Source organism: Notolepis coatsorum (genome assembly GCF_963971535.1).
Source record: "Notolepis coatsorum genome assembly, chromosome: 6".
In the NCBI taxonomy this organism is placed as follows: domain Eukaryota; kingdom Metazoa; phylum Chordata; class Actinopteri; order Aulopiformes; family Paralepididae; genus Notolepis; species Notolepis coatsorum.
Genome location: NC_140170.1, coordinates 164,640,048 through 164,666,242, shown reverse-complemented (window position 1 = coordinate 164,666,242; position 26,195 = coordinate 164,640,048). Strand labels below are relative to the sequence as shown.

Sequence of the window (26,195 nt, the reverse complement as noted above, 5' to 3'; positions counted from 1 at the left end):
TACATTGCTGTTGCACTTTACTGCCACATTTGCACTCTGGTTGGATGACACACTTATTTTCGTTGTACTGTACTTGTGCTGTATAATGACAATACATTTGAATCTAATCTAATCTAAGTAAAGTAAAGGGTGGCCACTAGTCTCATCTCACTCACTAGTATTTCCCCTCTCATGTATCCTCTTCTTAACACTTTCAGCGCCAGCCATTATCCACATCCTGTTCTCACGGCGCCACGCTAAAAGACAGTCACTTTCACTGTGCGTCACAATGTTTGCCGAGCTATATCTATATTATAGCTATGGAGACATTTTTTTATTCTTTCATGTATACGTTTGCGCGTTATCCCGTGGTTTCAGAGTGATCCGGGCTAATTCCTGAAAAGCTGAGTTATAGGGCGCTATGTGAATTTAGCTAAAGTCGTTGGCGTTTCTCACCTGGACACGCTACTATTTCCAAATCAAATGTATATAATAGGTATTATGTTTCATCATGAATGCATCAAAGGGGGGTGGGGGGGGTGTAGTTTTTTGATGCTCTGATCGCCAGGAACGGCATTCGTTTTGAACACCACACACGCTGATCGGCTGGATCTATATGAAATCATTGTAGGATCAAGGTGGAATTGACGTCAGATAGTCCTTACCTTTGATCGGGGTTATTCCAAAAAGAATATTCCAATTGTCTGATCGCGATTTCCAGTATTGATGTCCATCTGGTCCCGGACATAATTTGGCACAACTTATGGATCGAGTGTGCTAGACGCGTTTCAAGATGCTTGTGTGAAGCGTTAGACTTGCCTGGACCAAAATTCTCCGCCCAGACGACATTATATGTGACACACAGTCTGGAACAGGGTTTCAAAGGGTGGGCGATACTGCCATCTAGAAGGATCTGGCCGGTACTGCACTCTCGGGGTCTCAGTATGGCTTTCAGCGGTAACATATAGGTCTCTGAGTGTAATATTGATATTAAAATCAAATAAAAGAAAGGGCGGCTACGTGGCGTAGTGGGCAAGAAGCTCGCCACGAATGACGGAGACGCTGGGCTTGCCTGTTCGAGCCCAGCGCTCCACATTGCTTTCAGTTTAGCTGGTCGTTCATACTAATACACATTGGCCGTATTAGGGGGTGGGAAACTGATGGGTGGGGATCGGGCGTTGTGGACAGCGACTCCTACAGGTCGATTGGTGCGCCTGCGCAGTAGAATCAGGAAGTGTCGGGGGCAGCGTGAGCCTCCCACGCGTTACTCCTCGCCACTGAGAGATCGAGCTGCGCAGGTGAAAAGATGCGACTGCTGTTACCTCAAGTACCGGAGGGGACTTGTGCTATGTATGACTTAGTCCACATTGCAGCCGGCTTGTGGGAGGCAAGACACAGCGTTCGTGACAGGGGAGGGTTGAATTGGATGATACGAAATTGGGATGGGAGAAAATATAGAAAATGGGAGAAAAAGTGGATAAAAAAAAAAAATCAAATAAAAGAAAAATATCTAAAAACGTAAGATTACGTTTTTGGCGCTCAGCGGTTGGCGAGCAAACACGTACTATTACGTGATTGGCCATGAATGAGTTAAACCTGGACCCTATTTATTTCCATCATTTGGGGTCTAATCGACTAATAGGGACAACAGGATTTAAAATGGGTCTAGTATTGAGAGAGATGGCTTCAGCCAGCATGCAGTGTGATCACTGATCTGTGTCAAAGTCTGTCCAATAAATCTGCTTGTTTGGAGCTCATTTGTTTGCAGGTGGTTTTGTCCCTATCAGTCATTTATACCCCAAATGATGGAAAAATAGGGCCCTTTGTACTCTCTCTCTCTCTCTCTCTCTGTGGAAGATGTCCAGGTGAGGTGGCGTGTGGCCATGTCTTCGCTCCTTGGGGTGCAGTGTCCTCATCCCCCTCATCCCCTCCTCTGCCTATTCTGTCTGGCCTGTCGCAAGACTGGAAGATTTATGGGGTGAACCCTACGTCTGTCCAATAACTGTAGTAGTGTTATCTCTGCCTCTCCTCTCTGGCTATGATACAGTAAGGCAGTGGGTGTGTGATAACAACTATGGCTGTATTACCGCTTGGCAGTGGTTTCCGTCTTTCTCTCGCTCTCCATTCTCGCCTATAAGTCCATCTCGCTGTAAGTCTGTCTCCTGCCGTGGATCTAACGGCCTGCAATGATCAATCCTCCTCTTCAAACGGTGTCTGTCCTACACTGTGCGCAGCTGTAGCGGCTCAGCGTTTCATGTGCTCCGCTTTGACACGTCGGTGCAATCATCCGTTTCTGATCTCCTGTGAGAGAAAAGTTACTCCCTGCAGGGAGAATCGCGAAAGACTTCCGCTCCAGAGAACACAGGGGCTTCTGTTTACATTCCCCCAGAGAAACGGCAGCGCGGCTCGTCGAGGGCAACGCAAACGGTGACCCGAGTCGGAGGTGGAGGAGATTCTGCACGTTTAGAAGTGTGAAGGGTTCAATGCGGCAGACCGTTTTAAGGATCTGCAGTAGCCGTGTTGAGAGTATTTGGCTAATAACTATACTCATAACTCAAAGACCGCATTGTGCTTGCCTGCCTGCTGACTGGGTAAAGTCTTGGGAAAGGTCTTATATACCAGAAATGGCCAACGATCTGTCAAACAAACATAACACACAGAAATAGAGATTGTGCCATGGTGCTGGTTGTATGCTCTCTCATCTCCATTATGACAGAGCAAGTGAGGCTTCTGACAGACCTGGGGTTCAAAGCTGCTATGCTGGCCAGTAGGGGTGGAAATCGCCAGAGACCTCATGATAAGATACTATCGCGATACTTGCGTCACGATACGACAGTATCGCAATACTAAATATATCGCGATACGCTGAGTATTGCGAATTTCTTTAAATAATTTTTTTATCAAATTTAATGTATTACCTTTTTTCAACTGCCAAGTAAAACTTTGTCAACATGTTTTATCTAATAAAATAAAGTTCAGTCTGTTCATCTCACTTCAATCATTTCTATTGCAGAACATGGTATTTTCTCAAGGAGACAGATGTAAACACTGTAATCTGTGTTGCATGTACCTGACAAACTGAACTGTTTGTATTACAGTCATATTCCAACTTAACTGAATGCACATGTGTGTGTGTGGACTACTGTACTATTACAGGTATTGAAATGAACAATGCAACTTCCTTATAGAAAAAAAAAAATATATATATATTTTTTTAATGAATAATTAAATATCGATACTTGGCGTCCCTGTATCGATACAGTATCGCCACGCAAAGTATCACGATACTACTACGTATGGATTTTTTCCCCCACCCCTAGTGGCCAGGAGGACAAACAGCCGGCCGGGACGCACAAACAGACCAGCAAATAACTTTTTGGTCCACTGACAAGTGGAGGAAGAGTTTATATTAGTGCTGTCAGGCGATTAAAAAAATGTATCTAATTAATTACAGGATTTGTAATTAATTAATCTAATTAATCACATTTTAATCGCATAACCATTTTATGCCTGATATTCTATATTCTATAATCATATTTCAAATTGCATGTGTCCGGATGGCAGAATTCAGTACTGTATCTACTAGGGCTGACCCCTATTAATTGATTAGTCGACTAATCGGTCGAAAGGAGCCGTAGTCGACTGGCCAACCTCGAATATAATAAAAAAAATAAAAAATAAAAAATAAATAATTTTTTTTATCATTCTTTACAAAAGAAAAGAGGCCTAGAAGCGTGGCTAACGCTAATGGCACGCATACCAGAGGCTAACTGCCTACGAAAACAGTCACAGAGGCACTGAAAGAGGATTTCACCCATCTAATGAACACACTAGACTAGACAAATATCAAGATGTATCCATCAGTGGACCAATTGCATGCTTTTGCAGAGGACAAGAAGCCTTCAGTCGACTCCTTCAGACATTAAGCAACCCCCACAGCCCAAATGGAATGATAAAAAAGTTTTTTTTTTTTTTTTAAATATTATATATATATTCTTTTAGTCGACCATCCAAATCCTTAGTCAGGGACAGCCCTAGTATCTACAAAACCTTCTGTTTAATCATCTTCCTTAGATTTTTCAGGTCTGGTCAATTTGAGCAGTGTTATTCACAGTCAAAGATAAATAAAAATTAATTGATATTCTCATTTGCTTCATTACAATTTACTCAAGCCTAGTAAGAGACACAGTATTTCTGACACTGGGAATACATTCCCTGAGATCCATAGATGTCCCTAGAATCAGATACCAAGAACATGCAAATGGACCATATAAAAAAAGATTCTGTAAATGTGTATTCTACGTCTTATGGAATGAATGAGATAAAAAAAAAAACTAAAAAAAAAAAAAAAAATGTAATTAATTTTGAGTAAATTTTTATAACGCGATAATTTGCTGTGTAATTAATTAATTTAATTAACGCAAAAAACTGACATCCCTAGTTTATATTCATATAATCTATTGCAATCAATATGCGCAAAGTTAGTGTGCAATTAGCTTTAGTCCATGATGGTTCTAACAGATGACTGTGCCGGTTATTCAGTGACCTGAAGTTCCAGCACCACAGACACTGTTTTAGTTGCCGTGATGTCACCAACGAGTCGTAGGATATCAGACATTGGGCCTCATTCACCAATACTCTTATATATATATATATTTTTTTATCCACTTTTTCTCCCATCCCAATTTCGGGTTTCCAATTCTCCCCTCCCCTGTCTTGAACGTTGCTCGCATATGCCCCCCACTGGCCGGTTGTAGGGAGGATAGAAGCCTTGCATCACGTGTCCCCTCCGGTACACGAGGAGGCAGCCTGTCACATCTTTTCACCTGCCAGCGCGGACTCTCATTGGCGAGGTGTAACGTGGGGAGGCTCACACTACCCCCGCCATTTCCTGTCTCTGCTGTGCAGGCGTCCCCAACCGACCTGTAGGAGTCGCTGTCCACAACGTCCAGATTACCACCCATCGACTTCCACCCGCTAACTCTGCCAAGCCGGAGGCAACGCCGACAGCCGGAGTCGAACCCGGTGTCTCTTGCGTTGGTGACGAGCGCAATGTCCGCTGCGCCACCCAGCCGCCTGGATTGTGCCAAATCTTATATTTCAAATGCCCGAGTTCAATTTGGATTTAGTACCACCAGGCGTGCATAAGAACAGATAATGAAATCTACTGTATGTACAGTAGCTTTTTTATTTTTGCCAGGGTGCCACCATTTTGAAACACATTTCAAATCTAATTGTTGCTACATGCAAAAAATAGGGAAGATAAACTAACTGCGCTTCAATATATGTCAATAACATTACGTTTTGTGGTTTATTATCCCGAGTAATAAGAGATATAAAAAAATGCATACAGAAGTAATTTGCCCCATAGAGGCCTTTGGGAAGTGTTGTTCAGAAAAATTCCAATGCTCATTGAAAGCTCTCGGTGTCCTCTTCTAAATGGCGTCAAAGAAAACTACAATTCCCAATGTTAAATCTTTCCAAAATGGTCGACTTTCGCGAACTAAACAACAGAAAAACGAAAACGAAAATCTATCTAATAACACTTTAGCCTATTGGTAAACTAATGTATTGATGATAATATACATTATAACTGCTGTTGTGACATGGTTATGATGTTTATACTTTAATACGTTTGAAAAATAAAACGATACTTTTGTCAAACAGTCTGGAGAGATTGATTTATGACGTGATGTCATTTTGGGACCGGTACCAGTCTCGTCGGGCTTAAGAGGTTAACCTCTTAACTCATTGATTGCCACTGTGTTTTCCCATCTTTATTCAATGGTGCCAGCAGTGGTCCATTTGCATGTTCTTGGTATCTAGGGACATCTATGGACCTCAGTGAATGTATTCCCAGTGTCAGAAATATTGTGTCTATTAGGGGAGAACGGGGGACGTTGTCACACGGGTAGGTTGTCACATTCATTATAAATGTCCAGAATTGGGGTCAGAGTTCACCTACATTGTCATCTTAGGAGTGAAACAGCTGAATTTGAGGTGAAAGGACTTTTTGTGTTTTTCATGTCCATTTGTAAATATTCCGCTCCTCAGTATTTTTCTTCTAGGCTTTTACACAATTAGTTTATAATGAAACAATTATTACCCTTAAAAAGTGTGAAGGGATAGCTATAGTTTAGATTGTTGTTAGCTAGCTAACTAGTTGTTAGATGGCTGTTAGCCTTGATGCTATCAAAACATTCCAGTTGGGGTTTATTGTGTTCTTATTTTGTTATATAGGATGGCCTAAAGATGTGATTCCTGTTTATGTTCATGTTAAGATGCATTAAGTTATGTATTTGTCAACTTGTCAATGCAATTAAACTTTCAAATTTAGTTCTGCCTTCTTTTTAAGATTTTTCCCATTAAAACACATGGTGTGACAACCAACCACATACTGTAGTCTGTGACAACCATCCCCATGATGGGGTTGGTTGTCACAATGTGTCAGAGTGTATTTGATAGGTGATTAACTCTTTGTTACAATACGTTGGAAAATGAGAGGGATATACATTTCAAGCCAACATCTTAAGCTTCAATTTAATGTAGGAATGACTATTGAAAGATGTTTTGATGATGAGCAATTCACACTAGAGTAAAAAGTGTGACTCCCCTACTAGGCTTGCTTAAATTGTGATGAAACAAAGGAGATTATGAATTATGATTTTTCTTTGCATATTTGACAGTGAATAACACCATGCTAAAAAATGACCAGACATCTCTCTCTCTATCTATCTCTCTCTCCCTCCCCCTTCTCTCTCCATCTCTCTCTGTCTCACTTGCTCACATTATCCTCTCTCTCTCTCTGTAAACATTTCTCACTGTTTTAGTTGCTGTGATGGCACTAACGACTCGTAGGATATCTCAGACATTGAGTGCAACATAGTGCAAGTAGTGCAACATAGTGCAAGTCACATGTATGCACCAATTCTCTCTCTCTCTCTCTCTCTCTCTCTCTCTCTCTCTCTCTCTCTCTCTCTCTCTCTCTCTCTCTCTCTCTCTCTCTCTCATGTTGCCTGCTGGAGCACAAGATAAAGTGAAGCCTTCCCGGTTTTCTCTATACAGGACGTGACATCGCTGACGTAAAAGATAGGAAATTGGTAATTGTGCAGACTTGTCAAAGCATAGCATATTGAAACGTCAGTGCCAATACTGCTGTGTATGTTGAGACTAGTCCTACGCTCCACACACGCACACATAACGTTCCTGTGTTTTAAAGGGTAAAACGGTCGATGCATCTTGATGTGTTTGTGTGAATGTGATGTCCATCTGCAGCATCTGGTTCAGATGTGCGTGCAATACTCCTACTTGTGTCCATCTGCAGCAGCCAGTACAATTGGTAATTCGATTATATTCAAATTGATTGTGATAGTATATACAGCATTATACGTGCATATAGTATATACAGCATTATTGTACATGCTGTACGTGCATGAGTTGTATGGAATATCAACTGAAATGAACATGTTTATACATATACCGTTTTGAACTAATACCCTTTGTGTAATGTTTATATTTATATTACATGCATGCATTCATTCATTACAGCTGACTGAAGCAGTGTCTCCAATCCAATCAGACTGAATGAAATCAAATCAAACGTCGGTAAAAAGATTTGCCTAATGAATCAGACTCTATTAAAGGGTAGGTTCAGGACCCCTAGCCCCGTCTCCTCATTATGCATGAATCAGAATATATTAAAGGGTAAGTTAACATGTCTTTTACCATGCATTTTTAAACTTTATGTACATTATACCTGTTATGTCTTATTCTTATTACTTGTATTATTGCACAATCGCTGCGGGCATGACCACCCACATTTCACTGTATGCCCTGTATGCCGTGACAAATAAAACTCTTGACTTGAAGTTCAGGAGCCCTAGCCCTGTCTCCTCATTCTGGACACCACAGCTCCAGCTAGTGACATGATTTAGTTGTTTAGTTAGCCACAAAACCCATGCAATGGGGCCAAGCTCTAGTTTGTACTCTGAACGGGCTGACAGCCACCCCACAAGCATGACAGGGTACAGACTCTTAGCGAGCCTGCTAGTCATGCTAAACCACCGATGGAGCCTGCCAATCCCTATACATTTCCTAACTGTAACTGAGGGGTACAATTCCCTGACTGTATTGAGAGTATGGTATATTAAACCACTACTTAGTTATGTACTTTAATTACTGGCCATACAGTACATGAATATATATGGTGAACACCCACACAAGAATACGGCAATGACACATAAAGTACTATTTAGAGGGTATTTATTATTATCAGAGCAAGCAACGTTAGGTTACAGATTGAGAATTATACTCGCGCTTGTAAGGCGAAGAACACACGTAAAGTAAGTCAAGAGCGTAAGTCAATGAGAATAGTAAGATGGGTCTAAACTGACGCCACCTGTGGCATAGCAATTACATAAGGCACACTAGTACCAGCTGGAGACACTGGGGGGTTTCCTCCGGGTGTAAGGCCGGCAGGGTAGAGGAATGTTCGGGTGCAAAGTCTGGGTCAACGAGGAATAACGAGGTTCCAGATACAGGAACCAGTGCAGTACTCCCTTGATCGGTAGACAAAGCAACAGCTATAATCCAGTATGCTCGACAGCATGGATGAAAGCTAGCCAGCCTCCTCCTAGAGGCGGGCTCGAGGGATGCTCCTCACGGGGGTAGATCCCACACGATAGTGGGGTAGACGGTTCTCTGCTCCAGCAGTCACGGTACCAAAGCAATATAATCCAACCAGAAAAGGTTCTGCATTCGCCGGGGTAGGTTCTCCGGTGTACATATCCAACGGCTCTCGTCTAGGACTCCTAGGATGGGGGCTCGAGTTTAGGCCGCCCAGCCTGGATAAGTGCACTAGCTATATACACGACGAACCGGTGGTAATGCTGGTCACTGAAGAACGGTAGCCGCACGATACACTATAAATGATAGACTATTACTTCACATTAGAATAAGTCGAACTCAACGGTACTGCGTTAAACTCTGACACTTTAGCAATATATTCGCACGCGGTTCTCAAGGCTCTATTCAGGGGCAAAGTTGCCCACTTCACTACACGTTGTCTCGTGGTGAAGGCTTTACTAGTAATGAACGAATTGCTGCTGTTTCCACCTGCGCCGTATTTATACGTAAGGTGAATTATCTAGTGCCAACCTCAGTTCTGTCTCGTATTACTGTGCAAACCTGGACATGTTGAGACATGCCTTGGCGTTGCCTTTGAACTTGCCATTGGGGGTATGGTCGTTGGCGCCTAGGGGTCGCTGTCCAATAGGAGAACGAATATTATGGTCTGGTTTGTACCCAGGTAAAGGGATATTCCGTGTATATATACAAAGAATATACAAGGGATATCAAACGATATACAAATATTATACAAGGGATCTCAAGCAATAAATATATATATTCGGTTTAATCTGACCCTTTGTAACACTAACCATGCTGGGTCCCTCCTCCACCAGGCTCCCCACTCCTCTCTTTCTATGTCTATCCTTAAACCGGTATATCCAATCAAAACTAGAATATCTTGTTACGCTCCGCTTTACCCAGCTCGTCCTTGTGCGATAAACCATGCCAACTTAATTGCGATTAAACCTACCTGCATGGCTGAAAATCGCGCTGTTAAATATTAGGGATGCACGATATTGATTTTTTGACACCGATACCGATCACTTTATGCTCCTCAAGCCGATAACCGATATCGATAACCGATATTTATTGTATTATAATTTTCTTTTTAAATGTATATATATATATATATTTCTTTTAATCAATTTTTTTCTTTTTCTTTTAGTATTTATAAGCTCCGACGTCATCGGTACTGCTATCGGTACTCGAGAAATTATGGAGTTTTTTTTTTGAGGAATTTAAACGTCGCAAACTAATCTTGTTGGCCGTTTTCTATCTCTCCTCCCTCTGTCTCTCTCTGCCTGCGCGAGCGGGCTGTGCTCTTACACACACTCACTCACACACACACACACACACAGGTGCTGCAGAGTACAGACAGCTCTGCTCTCGACAGCACCTGTGTGTGCGTGTGTGTGTGTGTGTGTGTGTGTGTGTGTGTGTGTGTGTGTGTGTGTGTGTGTGTGTGTGTGTGTGTGTGTGTGTGTGTGTGTGTGTAAGAGCACAGCCCGCTCGCGCAGGCAGAGAGAGACCGAGGGAGGAGATATAGAAAACGGCCAACAAGATTAGTTTGCAACGTTTAAATTCCTCAAAAAAAGTCTGGGTCTATTTGACTAAAGTCGATGCTGACAACGCTCGTTGCCACAAGTGCAACAAGACATTTGCCAGTAATGTATAAGCGTTGGTACTTGTCAATGTGGCTGGCAGGGAGCAGCTAACGTTATAGCTCCGAGTAGAATAATGGCCGACAATCCGGAGGTAAATAAACGAACAAGAGCTTCTGATTGGTGGTAAGAAGAAGAGGTGGGTGCAAGCGGAGGGACGTAATTGGCAGATCGACTGTCTGCCTCCGAATGTAACGTGACTATGTCACAGCCAAGAAAGGGAGCGCTGGATTTGTGTAAAACTCCCTGTTCCTAAACCACACGCTGTCAGTCATACCACAGTACTGGCAAAACGGGAGGAGGCTATAATAAAAACAAGCGGCCTTCATCCAAATCCACCCACAACGGATTTCTTTTAACCAAAAAATGTATTATATATTATCGGAGCTATTAATAACGTTATCGGGTTTATCGGGATGACGTCATAATTGCTGATATCGGCCCGATAATTATCGGCCCGATAATTATCGTGCATCCCTATTAAATATACAGAGTGAGTGAAGGTTGGCCTTATCAACATTCGCTCTCTACCAACCAAAGCTCTTTTGGTAAATTAACTGATAACAGACCATAGTCTCGACTTATTGGGCCTCACTGAGACATGGCTTAAACCTAATGACTTTCTGCCCTTAAACGAGGCTTCACCCCCTAATTTTAGTAGCTCCCATATCGCATGCACCTCCAAGAAAGGAGGCGGAGTTGCTCTAATTTACGACCCTAAGCTCAACTTTACATCCGACGCAAACTGTACATTTTCCTCGTTTGAGGTGCTCCTGTTGCGTCCCTCTCCCCCCAACAGAAAGTGTGGCGGTCTGATTCCTACCTCCACTGCATCCTTTGTAATGGCTGTCCTTTACCGCCCCCCAGGCCCTTACACCCTCTTCCTAGAGGAGTTTTCCATCTCTGAGCTTGTTACGCGCTCAGATAACATTTTAATTGTTGGTGATTTTAACATTCATTCCAACAAAACTATAGATCCCCTAAATAAGGCTTTTACCGACATCATTGACTCTGTCGGTCTCATTCAAATCATTGACCAACCCATTCACAGTGGTGGGAACACCCTTGACTTAGTCCTAGCCCGCGGTCTCACTGTGTCAGATTTGACCGTTTCTCCCTATGTTCCTGCTCTCTCAGACCACTACCTCATAAAATTTCAAATTGATTTGACGGTTTCTCGCCCAGACAGTGTAGAATCCTACATGAGCCGTCGTATTAACGCCTCAACTGTCCCAACTCTAGTTAACTGCCTACCAGACACCCTCTCTCCCTTCCTCTCTTACTCTGGCCCCCTTGATCTCTTTACAGACAAACTTAACGCCACCCTTCGTAGCATGCTCGACATTGTCGCTCCCCTTAAGCCTAAAATTAAACGTGCTCCGCAAAAACAAACTCCCTGGTCTCCTTTAAAAAGGCATGTCGCAAACTTGAACATAAATGGCGTTCGACCAAACTCGAAGTATTCCGCCTTGCCTGGAATGATAGTTTACGTAACTACAAAAAGGCACTCTCAGTTGCCAAAACCTCATATTTTTCCGGGCTCATTAACGAAAACAAAAACAACTCAAAGTTTCTGTTTGACACAGTTGCAAAACTTACTCAGAAACAACCAAGTGCCCTAAACCATGCGTTCTCGGCTAACTAATTCATTAAATTCTTTACCAAGAAAATGTATCTCATAAGAGATGAAATTGTTGGCTTACTCAACAATCAGAGTCCCTCCCAACCTCTGATGGGCTTTCCCCCTGACTTTGAATCCAGCCATACGCTATGCTGCCTTGAAAACGGCTCACTTAGTGCCCTCTCTAAATTGGTCTAAACCCTCAACCTGTCTGTTTGACCCTCTTCCAGCAACTCTCATCAAAAAACTCTTCCCAACTCTAGGCCCTGCCCTACTCAATATCTTCAACACCTCCTTGTCTACTGGTGTGGTGCCCCTGGCCTTTAAATCAGCCGTCATTAAACCACTACTTAAAATCCGAACCTGGACCCTCTAATCTTAAAAAATGACAGACCCATCTCCAATCTTCTGTTCGTATCCAAAATATTAGAACGGATTGTCGCAACGCAACTTACTGACCATCTATCAAACAATAATCTTAATGAATCTTTTCAATCTGGCTTTAGAGCCTTACACTCCACCGAAACGGCGGTTACCAAAGTCACAAATGAATTACTGCTCTCTCTTGACTCAAACCTAACTTCTGTGCTCTTATTGCTTGATCTCAGTGCAGCCTTTGACACTATCGATCATTCGATTCTTCTAGGTCGGCTTGAGAATCATGTTGGCATTCGGGGTCACGCACTTGCTTGGTTTAAATCTTATTTAACTGATAGAACACACTGCGTGGTCTATAATGATTTAACATCTGAGACCCTCCCAGTGCAATGCGGGGTCCCACAAGGCTCTGTCCTGGGCCCTTTGCTATTTTCGATTTATATGCTACCCCTCTGCAATATCATATGCAAATTTGGCATAAACTTAAATTTTTACGCTGATGACACCCAATTATATATACCTATTAAGCCAAATGATTCCTCCCAATTACAAAATCTTGAGGCTTGCCTGCTTGCCGTCAAAAAGTGGATGTCGCAAAACGTTCTACTCCTTAATGCAGATAAAACTGAGATGTTAATTGTTGGCCCCCCAAACCACAGAAGTCTGTTTCTCGTGTAAAATGCGGCTGCACGGATACTAACTAAAACTAGAACATTTTATCACATCACACCAGTTTGTCCGCCCTACGCTGGCTTCCTATTCCTATCCTATAAATCGCACACACACACACACACACACACACACACACACACACACACACACACACACACACACACACACACACACACACACACACACACACACACACACACACACACACACACACACACACACACACACACACACACACACACACACACACACACACACACACACACACACACACACACACACACACACGCACCAAGAACATAGAGTTTCCCTCAGCAGTCTGCATAGTTTGATCTCAATCATTTGAACTCATACAGCAGTCTACATAGTTATCCTGTGTATATAGCCCACAGCTTGTGTAGATTGTTGTTACCATTGCACATTGTTTGCACTTTACAGTACATATTGTTCTATATTATACTGTGTTTCATTGCAACTAATTGTTAATAACATTTTCAATCAATCAATCAATCAATCAATCAATCAATCAATCAATCAATCAATCAATCAATCGGTTTCAGAGCGGCCGCTGGCTGTCTTGGCTGGCAGGAGCTGTTCAATCCTAAAATGAAACAGACACGTTAGAATCTGTTGCACGCAAACCTTTATTTCAGCGGGGACTGTACGTTTTTATTTGACGTTACTGTACGATATAAGTGTATTAAAAGACGGAGCTGTTAATGCGTGCAGAACCTTTATTTCAGCGGGGACTGTACGTGTTTATTTGACATTACTGTACGATATAAGTGTATTAAAAGACGGAGCTGTTAATGCGTGCAGAACCTTTATTTCAGCGGGGACTGTACGTGTTTATTTGACCTTACTGTATGATATAAGTGTATTAAAAGACGGAGCTGTTAATGCGTGCAGAACCTTTATTATAATATAATAATTATTAATATAAAAAATTATAATAATAATTTATAATAGCACCAGCTTTTTCGGGAGCCACAACGGTAGTGGGGAACATAGGACCCTTTTTATCGCTACCGGGGAACATAGGACCCGGGGAACATAGACATGCTCCCCTTGTTTTGTTCTTGATTTATTGTGATGTTTCTTCTTGACTTGTTTAAAGAAGACGTGTACGGCCCATGGGGACATTAACGTGTGTTGTCGGGCCTTACAAATAAATTTGATTTGATTTGATTTGAACCCTGAAACAAACACTGAAACCTACTTCACAAAGTAGGTTTCAGCATAATATATTGGGGTTTCCAAAATTCTGAACTGATTTATTTAAAATCAGGGTTACACCTCCCAAGATCTGTTTGTAAAATGTTGAACCTGTCCCTCTTATTGTTGTCATTTCCTCTCCCCCGCCTGTCTGCCCCCCCCTCTCGGTCTCACATTACTCTCTCTCTCTCTCTCTCTCTCTCTCTCTCTCTCTCTCTCTCTCTCTCTCTTTCTCTCTCTCTCTCTCTCTCTCTCTCTCTCTCTCAGGCCCCACTGTTCAATAGGTTGCACAGCTGCAGGGGCCCAAGTCCCCCTCTACCCTGTCTCTCTATCTCTCTCTTTCTCCAGTCTTTCTCTACTTACTCCGTTACTGTTACTGTGATACAGAGATGTTACTGTTACTGTGATACAGGGCTGTTACTGTGATACAGAGATGTTACTGTTACTGTGATACAGGGCTGTTACTGTGATACAGCCCTCCTCTCTCCTTTGCAATGTGCCCTCCTCTCCCCTCCTCTCCTCTTTGCACTGCCCTCCTGTACCCTCCTCTCCTCTTTGTTCTCCTTTGCACTGCCCTCCTGTGCCCTGCCCTCCTCTCCTGTGCCCTCCTCGCCTCTCTCCTCTGCACTGCCCTCCTGTGCCCTGCCCTCCTCTCCTGTGCCCTCCTCTCCTCTCTCCTCTCCCCTCCTCTCTCCTTTGCACTGCCCTCCTGTGCCCTGCTCTCCTCTCCTGTGCCCTCCTCTCCTCTCTCCTCTCCCCTCCTCTCCTCTGCACTGCCCTCCTGTGCCCTGCTCTCCTCTCCTGTGCCCTCCTCTCCTCTCTCCTTTGCACTGCCCTCCTGTGCCCTGCTCTCCTCTCCTGTGCCCTCCTCTCCTCTCTCCTCTCCCCTCCTCTCTCCTTTGCACTGCCCTCCTGTGCCCTGCTCTCCTCTCCTGTGCCCTCCTCTCCTCTCTCCTCTCCCCTCCTCTCCTCTGCACTGCCCTCCTGTGCCCTGCTCTCCTCTCCTGTGCCCTCCTCTCCTCTCTCCTTTGCACTGCCCTCCTGTGCCCTGCTCTCCTCTCCTGTGCCCTCCTCTCCTCTCCTCTCTCCTCTCCCCTCCTCTCCTCTCCTTTGCACTGCCCTCCTGTGCCCTGCTCTCCTCTCCTGTGCCCTCCTCTCCTCTCTCCTCTCCCCTCCTCTCCTTTGCACTGCCCTCCTGTGCCCTGCTCTCCTCTCCTGTGCCCTCCTCTCCTCTCTCCTCTCCCCTCCTCTCTCCTTTGCACTGCTCTCCTGTGCCCTGCCCTCCTCTCCTGTGCCCTCCTCTCCTCTCTCCTCCTCTCCTCTCCTTTGCACTGCCCTCCTGTGCCCTCCTCTCCTCTAATCTCCATCCTTGCCCTGTCTGGTGTGCAGTTGAGGACATAGGATGCTAGTTCAGCTAACCTGTGTGGAATCCTTGAGGAATGTGACTTTTGGGTAAACTTCACATGCACTTCTGGCCATCTACCCACCCATCCCTCCATCCATCCCTCCCTCCCTCCCTCCCTCCCCCAGCTCTCCGCCTTTTCCCCAAAGCAGCATATAATCCCCTGCACCTGCAAGAGCTCCGCACACTGCAGCCTGCCAAGAGTAGAGCGTGTGACCTTGCCTCCTCGACCACAACGTCTGGGGGAAGGAGAGAGAGAGAGAGAGAGAGAGAGAGAGAGAGAGAGAGAGAGAGAGAGAGAGAGATAGAGAGAGAGAGAGAGAGAGATAGAGAGAGATAAAGACAGAGACACACAGATAGAGAGAGAAAGACAGAGACACAGAGGGGGGAAATATGACAAAAGAGGGAGATGATGAAAGAATGAGAAAGAGCGAGTAAGAAAGAAAAATGGATGAAGAGAAAGGAGAGAGAGAGAGAGTTAGTTGACACTCAGACACATTAAAAACACATGGTGAACTCTGGTCAGGGTCTGGGGTCCAGGGCTGGGAACCAAGCTGCAGGGCTATTTCTGCTCTCTCCCCTGTGATGTCATGTATCACTCCTTTCCGTGTCCTCCTGCTCTCCCCTGTGATGTCATGCGTCTCACTCCTCTCTGACTTGTCCTCCTGCTCTCCCCTGTGATGTCATGTCTCACTCCTTTCTGTGTCCTCTTGCTCTCCCCTGTGATGTCATGTATCACTCCTTTTTGTGTCCTTCTGTAAGTGGTGAATATTCATGGAAGCCTAGGGTAGCCAAGCTTCCCCAAAAATATAAACAGAAAAAAAAAAAAAAAAATTAAATTTAAAAATTAAAAAAATGTATACATGTTTTAATAGTTTACAATAATAAAAAAAAAAATATTTTTCATCTCTGTGTTATAATAATTTCCCTTGTGGAGAAATTAACCGAACGAGCTAAACTGCGGCCACTCTCTCTAACACTGTCACTGACTGAGGCAGCCCATACTCACTGACTCACAGTCTGCCAGCCTGGTACCATTATTTTGATTGACATTTGGAGGCTTTTTGGATGCTAGGGCGTTTTTTTTTTGTTTATTCGTCCTATTGCTTAATTATTAGCCAATAAGATTCGAGCTGGGTTGGGCTTAGCTCCTAAGCCTTAACATGCTGGTGGGTGCTATTATGTTAAACTTCAGTGCCGCATTTGATATGATCGATCACAATCTTTTAATACAAAAACTCTAATGGGGATTGTTGTGAAGGGCCAGATTAAACTGAGAATATCCCTTTATTGTTTGATATACTTTGTATATTATTTATATATATACACGGAATATCCCTTTACCTGCGTTCAGACCAGAGTAATATTCGCTCTCCTATTGGACAGCGCCCCCAGGCGCCAGCGCGCAAGCCCCCAACGGCAAGTTCAAAGACAACTGCAGGCATGTCGGAACATGCCCGGAGTCAGCGTAGTAATACGAGACAAGGACTGAGGTTGGGACTAGATATTCACTTAAGTATAAATACAGCGCAAGGTGCGCACACCGTGCTTAGTCGCTTAGTTCAATTCAGTTACGTTCAGTACCTTACCCACCTTCACCACGAGTCAACGTGCAGTGAAGTGAGCAACCTTGCGTCTAACAGAGCATTGAGAACCGCGTGCGAATAGAATGGTAAAAGTGTCAGAGTTTAATGAAGTAACGTTGAGTTCGACTTAATCTAATGTGAAGTAAATAGTCGATCATTTATTGTATATCGTGCGGCCACAGTTTATCCGTGTGTAACATTACCCAGCGGTTCGTCGTGTCTTTAGCTAGTGTACTTAACCAGGCTGTGTGGCCTAAATACGTCGCCCACACCAGAGGAGTCCTAGGCGGAGAACCGTTGGACATGTACACAGGAGAATCGGCGTCGGCGATTGCAGAACCATTACTGGTTGGATTGTATTGATTTGGAACGTGGTATCCGGAGAAGAGCATCGTTGATTTCCACTATCGTTTGGGATTCAACCTCGTGAGGATTACAACTCGGGCCTGCCTCGTGGACGGGGCTGGCTAGCTGTCATCAATGCTGTCGGGCATTTGGATTACAATTATTGCTTTGCTGCTGATCAAGGGAGTTTACAAGGACCGACTCCTGTACCTGGAGTCTCTTTATTCCTCATTGAATCAGACGGAGTACCCGAACATTCCTCTACCCTCCAGGCCTTACACCCCGGAGGGAACCCATTGTCTCAGTCGGTACCAGTGTTGCCCTATATAATTGCTACTATACGACAGGTGGTGTCAACTTAGACCCATCGTAGGATTCCTGCTATTCTTAGTGACTCATGCTCTTGACTGACTTTACGTATATTCTTCGCCATACAAGCGCGACCCTAATTCTCATTCTGTAACCTAACGTTGCCTAATAATAATAAATTACCCTCAAATACTATTTCTTTGTCAATGCCGTATTCTTGTGGGTGTTCACCATCTATATTTGATGTACTGTCTGGCCAGTAATTAAAGTACATAACTAGCAGTGGTTTAATCTATCACAATCTTTAATACAGTCAGGGTTTTGTAACCCCTCAGTTACAGGGATCCTTTGCTAATAAACAAATAAACAAATAAACGACCCAGCTTGGTTCTAGGTAGGGGAATATATTCTAATTTTGCTTCATCCCCCCCCCCCCCGGCCAATCAAATCACATTAAAAGCTAAACGTGACAAAACGTCATCGAGGAAGGAGAAAGAAGGAGTTTAAACAAATGGCATTGTTTGATTGATTGATTGAAAACTTTATTAACGACGCAATGAAGCATACAACAAGCACTACATTGGCCAGGTAAGCTAACTAACGTTGTCAGAGTGTAATACTGTGTTATTATTTGACGGGCCGCCGAGCCATACTGTACATGGTGACTGCCTAGGCTTAGCTAATGGCTAACGTTAGCTCCCTCCTCCATGTAACCCGGTGGGTTAGCCTAGGCTAGCTAACGGCTAACATTAGCTCACTCCTCCATGTAACCCGGTGGGTTAGCCTAGGCTAGCTAGGGTTGCCACCCGTCCCGTAAAATACGGAATCGTCCCGTAATTGGAAACTAAAAGACGTGTTCCGTATTGAACTGATACGGGACGCCCTTTGTCCCGTATTTTAAGGTTGCCAGTTTAGTGAGAGAAATGAGCCAGCCGACCTACAAAAACAAGCAAAAGTGTGTCCAAAAGTTGCGGAAAATAAACAGACATGGCAACTCGGGTATAGTGGGCGTGCGCTCAGCAGCTCACCGACCAATGAGAATTAGCGCTTTCACGTTGCTAGGAAGAGTTCTGTGCCGTTGTGCCAATCAGAGAGTCTGTGCGCTGCGTGATTTATTTTCGAAGTCGCTTTGAAATGATTGTCTACAGCAGACACTACTCCACCGCGTCCTAAAAAGACAAAACGCCTCCAGAAGTACAGACCTGAGTGGGATGAGGCAAACCTCTGGTGTGATAGTCAGTGGAGATGTTTACAAAGCAAACTGTAAAGTATGTAGGTAGGTGTGTGTTTTCTGTGGCGCATTGTGGACTGACTGACATCAGACATATGTAGGTAGGTAGGTATGGGATATTACATCTTATTTATCTGGTTGTGTTTTAACTAGATGTCAGTATTTCTATTTACCTGCCCTGTGAGAGAAAACGGTGCTTTTTCAATGTATGTGATGTATAGATTGGGGAGAGATGACCACAGCTAAAATGGTAGATCGAAATGTGCATGGAAGCAGGAGACGGTGATAGAACGGTGGTGGAACCAGTGGTTTCACAGGCACAGGCCGCGTCAGCGAGGGTTTTGTTATGAATTCCTTAGAAGAACATCTGAGATTAGAGTGTACTGTCTCCCAGGACAGGAGGGAGAGAGGTTCATCTTAATGAAACGTGAGTTTATTAGTGTTAAAGGTTATGCAGTTGTCATGACAACACGTCGCATGACAACCAGAAGGCGGGGCCGTCGTTGCGACGACGAACATCTATAAGTCGAACAGTGTTTCCGGGTGTTGAGCAGACGAGAATCTGACCAAGAGCGAGTAGGACTAAAATCTGACTGAGACTAAGAGGGAAGAAACCAGAAGAGACTCTCTCCTCTCGACGAGAGAGAGGGGGGGGGGGGGGGGGGGGAGAATGGCACATCACCAGTAGCTTCGGCTACCACGAGGATGGTTTTAGGCTAACGAACAGGCCTGAACACTATTGGACTGAACAGCAAAAGGACGATAATATGAACACACCGAAAGATCATTAGAAATATACTCTTCAAGGACAATACAATCTGTTAACATCTGAGCTGAGGTTTCTGTTTAGAGAAATAAAACCATGCTTTTCCTTGTAAGGTATTTCACGTTGTCGAAGTGTCGAATTCTTACGGAGGTGGGGAAGTATTATGGTTTACGGATTGCACTAACGGGGGGGAGATAAGGATCTTATCTACCAGTATCGGAGACGTCAGGACCATTAAAAGTACACAACGCAGAGGAATTGGATGGAGGGCCAAACAGACGAAGACGTGATACTGGCCAGTTTGATCAGAATCTTACAGTTGATGCCGTTGGGACCCGGATTTGCAAGAGATTAAAACAACGGGAACAGTTGGTTGTTGATGACAGCCAGAAAGCAAGAGATAAGAACAACGGATAAAGACTTTTTCAATAATGGGGCGACAGTGGACAACAGTCATCAATGTGTGGGAGAATCATGATCGAAGCAAGGCCGGTCAGCCCTGGGAGAGAGCGGCGAGTCGAGCGGTCAGGAGGCGAACCAGCGCTGTAGGGGAAACAGCGCTCCGATCAAAAATGTGAGTTCACTGTGCACACGGTTGTTTTGATTTTAAGCCAAATAAAAACGAACAGATAGTGAATCCGTAAACGTAAACATTTCTAGTTCGACAGAGAGAATGCCAGCTGTAATAATATGAGCAGAGAGCCATGGTGAAAATCGAGGGTGTTATCTACAGAGAATGAAAAGCAAACGAGGCAGGCTGCACAGTTTTGGTTTAAGGAGGGTAAATGCGAGATGAGGAAAGGGGGGGGGGGGGGGGGGCGCTTGAATCAGATCGAAAAATTGTTATGGCGGGACTGTTTTCATAACAGAAGGAAAGTCGAAAGGAGATTGTACCAGTGTGTATTATGTCCGATCAGGCAAGAGTATTAGTCTGAGAAAGCGTCCCCTGATAATGGATAGGAAAGAGAGGAAAAACAGCTGTGTTTTTAGGCCGTGGAAGGAAGGGCAGCGTTTGTTTGTTTGAGAGAGTAGCCATTATGAGCGAGTCAAAATGGCCGTGAGCACCACGAGGAGATAACAACAGATAAAGAACCAGGAAGTGACACGTCAACTAAAACACCATGGAGGAGGAGTAGGTCGCCACCTAGTGGCGGAGGGGGGGTAGTGCTGGGGAGTTTTCATTACCCATAGGGGAATATTTAGATAGAGGCCTGTACTACCATCTAGTGGCGGAGTGGGGGAGTGATTCAATAGTGAATCTAATGAGATTAAATAAGAATTGCACAGAAAGATGGTGCAGTTATTTGAATGGGTTAATAATTGAATAAAGAAGGAGTTTGAATTCCAGTGGGGCCTTCTCACACCTAATAAATAGGCAGAGTCTTGAGGGGACACGTCACCAGAAAGAACTGGCGCGCGCTGGGGGTCAACCGTGGGACAAACGTAGAGCGCCGAGTGGGTATCGTTTAGCTGCTGGTGTCACGCCGGAAGACAACAAAACAGGGAACAGCCCTGTAGGATTAGATATGGGTGTTGAGAAGGTGGGGGACTAATAGAGAACAAATAGGGGCTTGCAGAGAAAAAATATATAGAGAACGAGCTGCAGGCCCAAAGCCATGGTAGACTAATAGCAAAACAAGGGAAGTCGAATGGACAGACGACTGCCGGTGTTGTGTTTCTGCTTTCAAGGGGGGAATGACACCGACAGCGATGGAGATGACCAGGAGATGACCAGGAGACAGACTGGAGGAGGAGGAAGCCGCAGGGGCCAGGCACTGCAGCCTGGTACACAGATCATCCGAGAGAGAGGAGATGGCGGCGGTGGAGGAGCAGATGTGGAGAGGACAGCCAGAGACACTGAGCAGTAGCAGACCAGGGGGGACATTTTTGCCTAGGGGACCGCGCCCTGGAGGGGGGACCAGCTCAGGAAAGGAGCCGTCACTGAAAGGGGCCCTTGCCCTAGAAGACGGAACCGGCCCAAGATGGGAGGTGTACTGTAAGAGAGGGAAGGGAGCGCTCTGATTTGGACGTGGGGTACCTGATAGGGGGACCGAAGGGTTTTAGGTGTGTCGTCTGAAAAGTTGCATCTGTGTTTTTCTCTGTCTCTCTCTCTCTCTCTCCTCCATGACCGTTGTTTATCCTTTCTGGTTTGGGTGTGATGCGGGTAATGGAAAACAAAAGGAAAACAGCAGACGGCGGGGCCCTAATTGTTATGAGTCTATTTTTGTGTATAATTAATTGAAAAACCAAGTAGTCTTATGATTCTGAGGGGTGATAAGAATCAAGGGGGGATTGAGAGAAAACGGTGCTTTTTCAATGTATGTGATGTATAGATTGGGGAGAGATGACCACAGCTAAAATGGTAGATCGAAATGTGCATGGAAGCAGGAGACGGTGATAGAACGGTGGTGGAACCAGTGGTTTCACAGGCACAGGCCGCGTCAGCGAGGGTTTTGTTATGAATTCCTTAGAAGAACATCTGAGATTAGAGTGTACTGTCTCCCAGGACAGGAGGGAGAGAGGTTCATCTTAATGAAACGTGAGTTTATTAGTGTTAAAGGTTATGCAGTTGTCATGACAACACGTCGCATGACAACCAGAAGGCGGGGCCGTCGTTGCGACGACGAACATCTATAAGTCGAACAGTGTTTCCGGGTGTTGAGCAGACGAGAATCTGACCAAGAGCGAGTAGGACTAAAATCTGACTGAGACTAAGAGGGAAGAAACCAGAAGAGACTCTCTCCTCTCGACGAGAGAGAGGGGGGGGGGGGGGGGGAGAATGGCACATCACCAGTAGCTTCGGCTACCACGAGGATGGTTTTAGGCTAACGAACAGGCCTGAACACTATTGGACTGAACAGCAAAAGGACGATAATATGAACACACCGAAAGATCATTAGAAATATACTCTTCAAGGACAATACAATCTGTTAACATCTGAGCTGAGGTTTCTGTTTAGAGAAATAAAACCATGCTTTTCCTTGTAAGGTATTTCACGTTGTCGAAGTGTCGAATTCTTACGGAGGTGGGGAAGTATTATGGTTTACGGATTGCACTAACGGGGGGGAGATAAGGATCTTATCTACCAGTATCGGAGACGTCAGGACCATTAAAAGTACACAACGCAGAGGAATTGGATGGAGGGCCAAACAGACGAAGACGTGATACTGGCCAGTTTGATCAGAATCTTACACCTGGCAGCCATGAGTTTACTCTTCTTTGCACTTTATTTTTTATTAATCTTTTAATTTGGGTCACACAAGTGTTTCATTGTAATATAAATTGTCCTCTTTGAGTAAAAGTGTTCCCAGGCTTAGTTTTTACAGCACTTTATATGCATACAGTATTATGCTCAAGTTGAGGCTATAGTTCAGCCAATTTATTAAAACAATGTTAAATGCAAATAAAGCACTTTAAACTTTAAGTATGACTAAATGCTTTCTTGACTATATATAGTAACTGTTCCAAAATGCATAGATTTATATGTATTTTAGGGGTTTGGGGGGCTAGCTCTTTTTAATATAAATGTCATAAAACCGAAATAAAGTAAAAATAAATAAATAGTGACAAAATCCGGCCATTTTCGCCCAAAAAAACCGCCCCAAATTTTTTCTCGCACGCGCTACGCGCACGCTCGATGATATGTGTCCCTTATTTCTACTGGTCAAAGGTGGCAACCCTAAGGCTAGCTAATGGCTAGCATTAGCTCCCTCCTCCATGTAACCCGGTGGGTTAGCCTAGGCTAGCTAATGGCTAACATTAGCTCCCTCCTCCATGTAACCCGGTGCTTTAGCCTAGGCTAGCTAACGGCTAACATTAGCTCCCTCCTCCATGTAACCCGGTGCTTTAGCCTAGGCTAGCTAACGGCTAACATTAGCTCCCTCCTCCATGTAACCCAGTGGGTTAGCCTAGGCTAGCTAACGGCTAACGTTAGCTCCCTCCTCCATGTAACCTGGTGGGTTAGCCTAGGCTAGCTAACGGCTAACGGTAGCTCCCTCCTCCATGTAACCCGGTGGGTTAGCCTAGGCTAGCTAACGGCTAACGTTAGCTCGAATGACGGGGATTCGGGGGGAAGCCATATTGCACTGCGGAGACACGTTGTGAGCGTGTTTGTTTACAGTCTCTGAATTACTATTTTTCAGTAACTAGCACAACACTGCCGATATCTGGTCTGGCCCATGGACTATAGTAGCTATAGCTGTATCTATTGTTTACACTTGAAATGTATATTTTTATTTAGTGTGCATTTTTATTTAGTCACAATATTATTTGGCTTAAATATAAAAAATAAAAAAAAACGTTTAAAGAAAAAAAATGCATAATTTTTTTTTGGCATCCTCTGTTATTTTACCCATGCAACGCCACTGTCCTGTTCTCCCCTGTGATGTCATGTCTCACTCCTTTCTGTGTCCTCCTGCTCTCCCCTGTGATGTCATGTCTCACTCCTTTCTGTGTCCTCCTGCTCTCCCCTGTGATGTCATGTCTCACTCCTTTCTGTGTCATCCCGCTCTCTGGAAATTACTCAATAATCAACTAGGATGCAGTAAAAAACTTAAAACCAGATTCTCAAACATAAACATAAAAACGGACAACACGCTCATCACAGACAAGCTGGATGTAGCCAATTACTTAAACATTTTCTTCACAAACATAGCCACAACACTGGTAAACAAACTACCCTCCCACTCAGGGCTTTATGGGGTAGAACACATAGTAGCTTACTACAAAAACCTAGGGGTCCGCAAGGACGACTTCAAGCTGGAAATGGTAACAACAGATGAGGTACTCAATAAACTGAGCGCCCTCCAACCTAACAAGGCCACTGGCCATGACAACATCCCCTCCAAATTCCTCAGAGACTCAGCAGCCGCCATCACACCAATCATCACACACATAATAAACCTCTCCATAAAACAGGGACACGTCCCCAAGGACTTCAAAATTGCGAGGGTGACCCCTCTGCACAAAAAGGGCAGCAAATTAGACCCAGGCAACTACCGCCCTGTTTCTATTCTCACCTCCATCTCGAAAGTCATGGAAAAAATAGTCTACGAACAGGTCGAAAAGTACCTAGCGGAAAAAAATCTAATCTACGAATTCCAATCTGGCTTCAGAACATCCCACTCCACTGACACATGCCTTCTCTATTTGAATGACCACATCAAACAAGAGGTGGACGCAGGCAAATACTGCGGCATGGTCATGCTGGACCTACAAAAGGCCTTTGACACGGTCAATCACTCCATTCTGATTGACAAGCTAAAAGCAATTGGTTTTGATAGTCTATCAGTGAGCTGGATGCAATCCTACCTTGAGGGGAGGGAACAGATGGTGGAGGTAAACGGTACCCTATCCCCCCCCCTCACAGTGAGCTGTGGTGTTCCACAAGGAAGCATACTAGGACCGCTACTGTTCCTAATTTATGCAAATGACATGTCGTCAGCTTGTGACTGCAACTTGTTCCTGTTTGCGGACGACTCAGCCCTGCTGGTCTCTGACAAGAACAAGTTACAGGTTGAAAAAACCCTCAGCTCGGAACTAGGCAGAATCTGCATATGGCTCGCTGATAACAAACTATCATTACACATGGGCAAAACAGAGTCCATTCTCTTCGGTTCAAATAACAAACTCAGCAAGACCGACGGCTTCTCAGTTACAGTGGGTGACAATATTGTCACAAGGAAAGATGAAATTACCTACCTGGGTTCCATCCTAGAGGCTAATCTCTCCTGTGACAAAATGGCATCCAATGTAATAAAAAAAGTCAACCAACGAACTCGATTCTTGTACCGGATCTCCTCTCTGGTAAACAAGAACACCCTGAAGACTCTGGCAGGAGCACTCATTCAGGGGTACTACGACTATGCTTGCACCTCATGGTACCAAAGCACCTCAAAGGCGCTAAAAACAAAATTACAAACATCTCAAAACAAACTGGTCAGACTACTGCTTGACCTTACTCCTAGAACCCACCTCACCCCTGCCCACTTTGACAACCTAGGATGGCTTAGAGTAGACGACAGAGTACAACAACTTGCAATGGGCCTGGTCTACAAGATACACTACACGACCAAGGTACCCATGTACATGTCAAAATACTTCCCAAAGGTCAGTGAATACCACGATCACAACACCAGAGGGAGCTCCACAAATCATGTTAAACCCAGATTCGGCTCAAATAAGGGACTAAACACGTTTCGCAATTATGCCACATCAATGTGGAACGCCCTACCCAAAGCTGTAAAGGAATGTGGATCACTACCCACTTTCAAAACCTCTCTCAAGGGACACCTACGGGAGACTGCAATTCAACACTGGCCCCTGTAAATATCCTAACCCAACCCCCTCCAATGTACAGTCATTTACCTAGTATGGTTGTCAATAGTTCAATGTACAATTGTG

At 44.4% G+C, this 26,195-nt stretch overlaps 1 protein-coding gene across 1 annotated transcript in view; it reads right to left on the bottom strand.

Moving 5' to 3' along the window:
* The window catches only part of slc25a26 (solute carrier family 25 member 26), a 188,893-nt gene that overhangs the window by 17,574 nt on the left and 145,124 nt on the right, over window positions 1-26,195 (bottom strand). Inside the window, exon 7 of the mRNA XM_084316643.1 lies at window positions 15,726-15,795. Coding sequence (XP_084172769.1) covers window positions 15,726-15,795 — 70 coding nt within the window. The remainder of the gene's footprint in view (window positions 1-15,725; window positions 15,796-26,195) is intronic.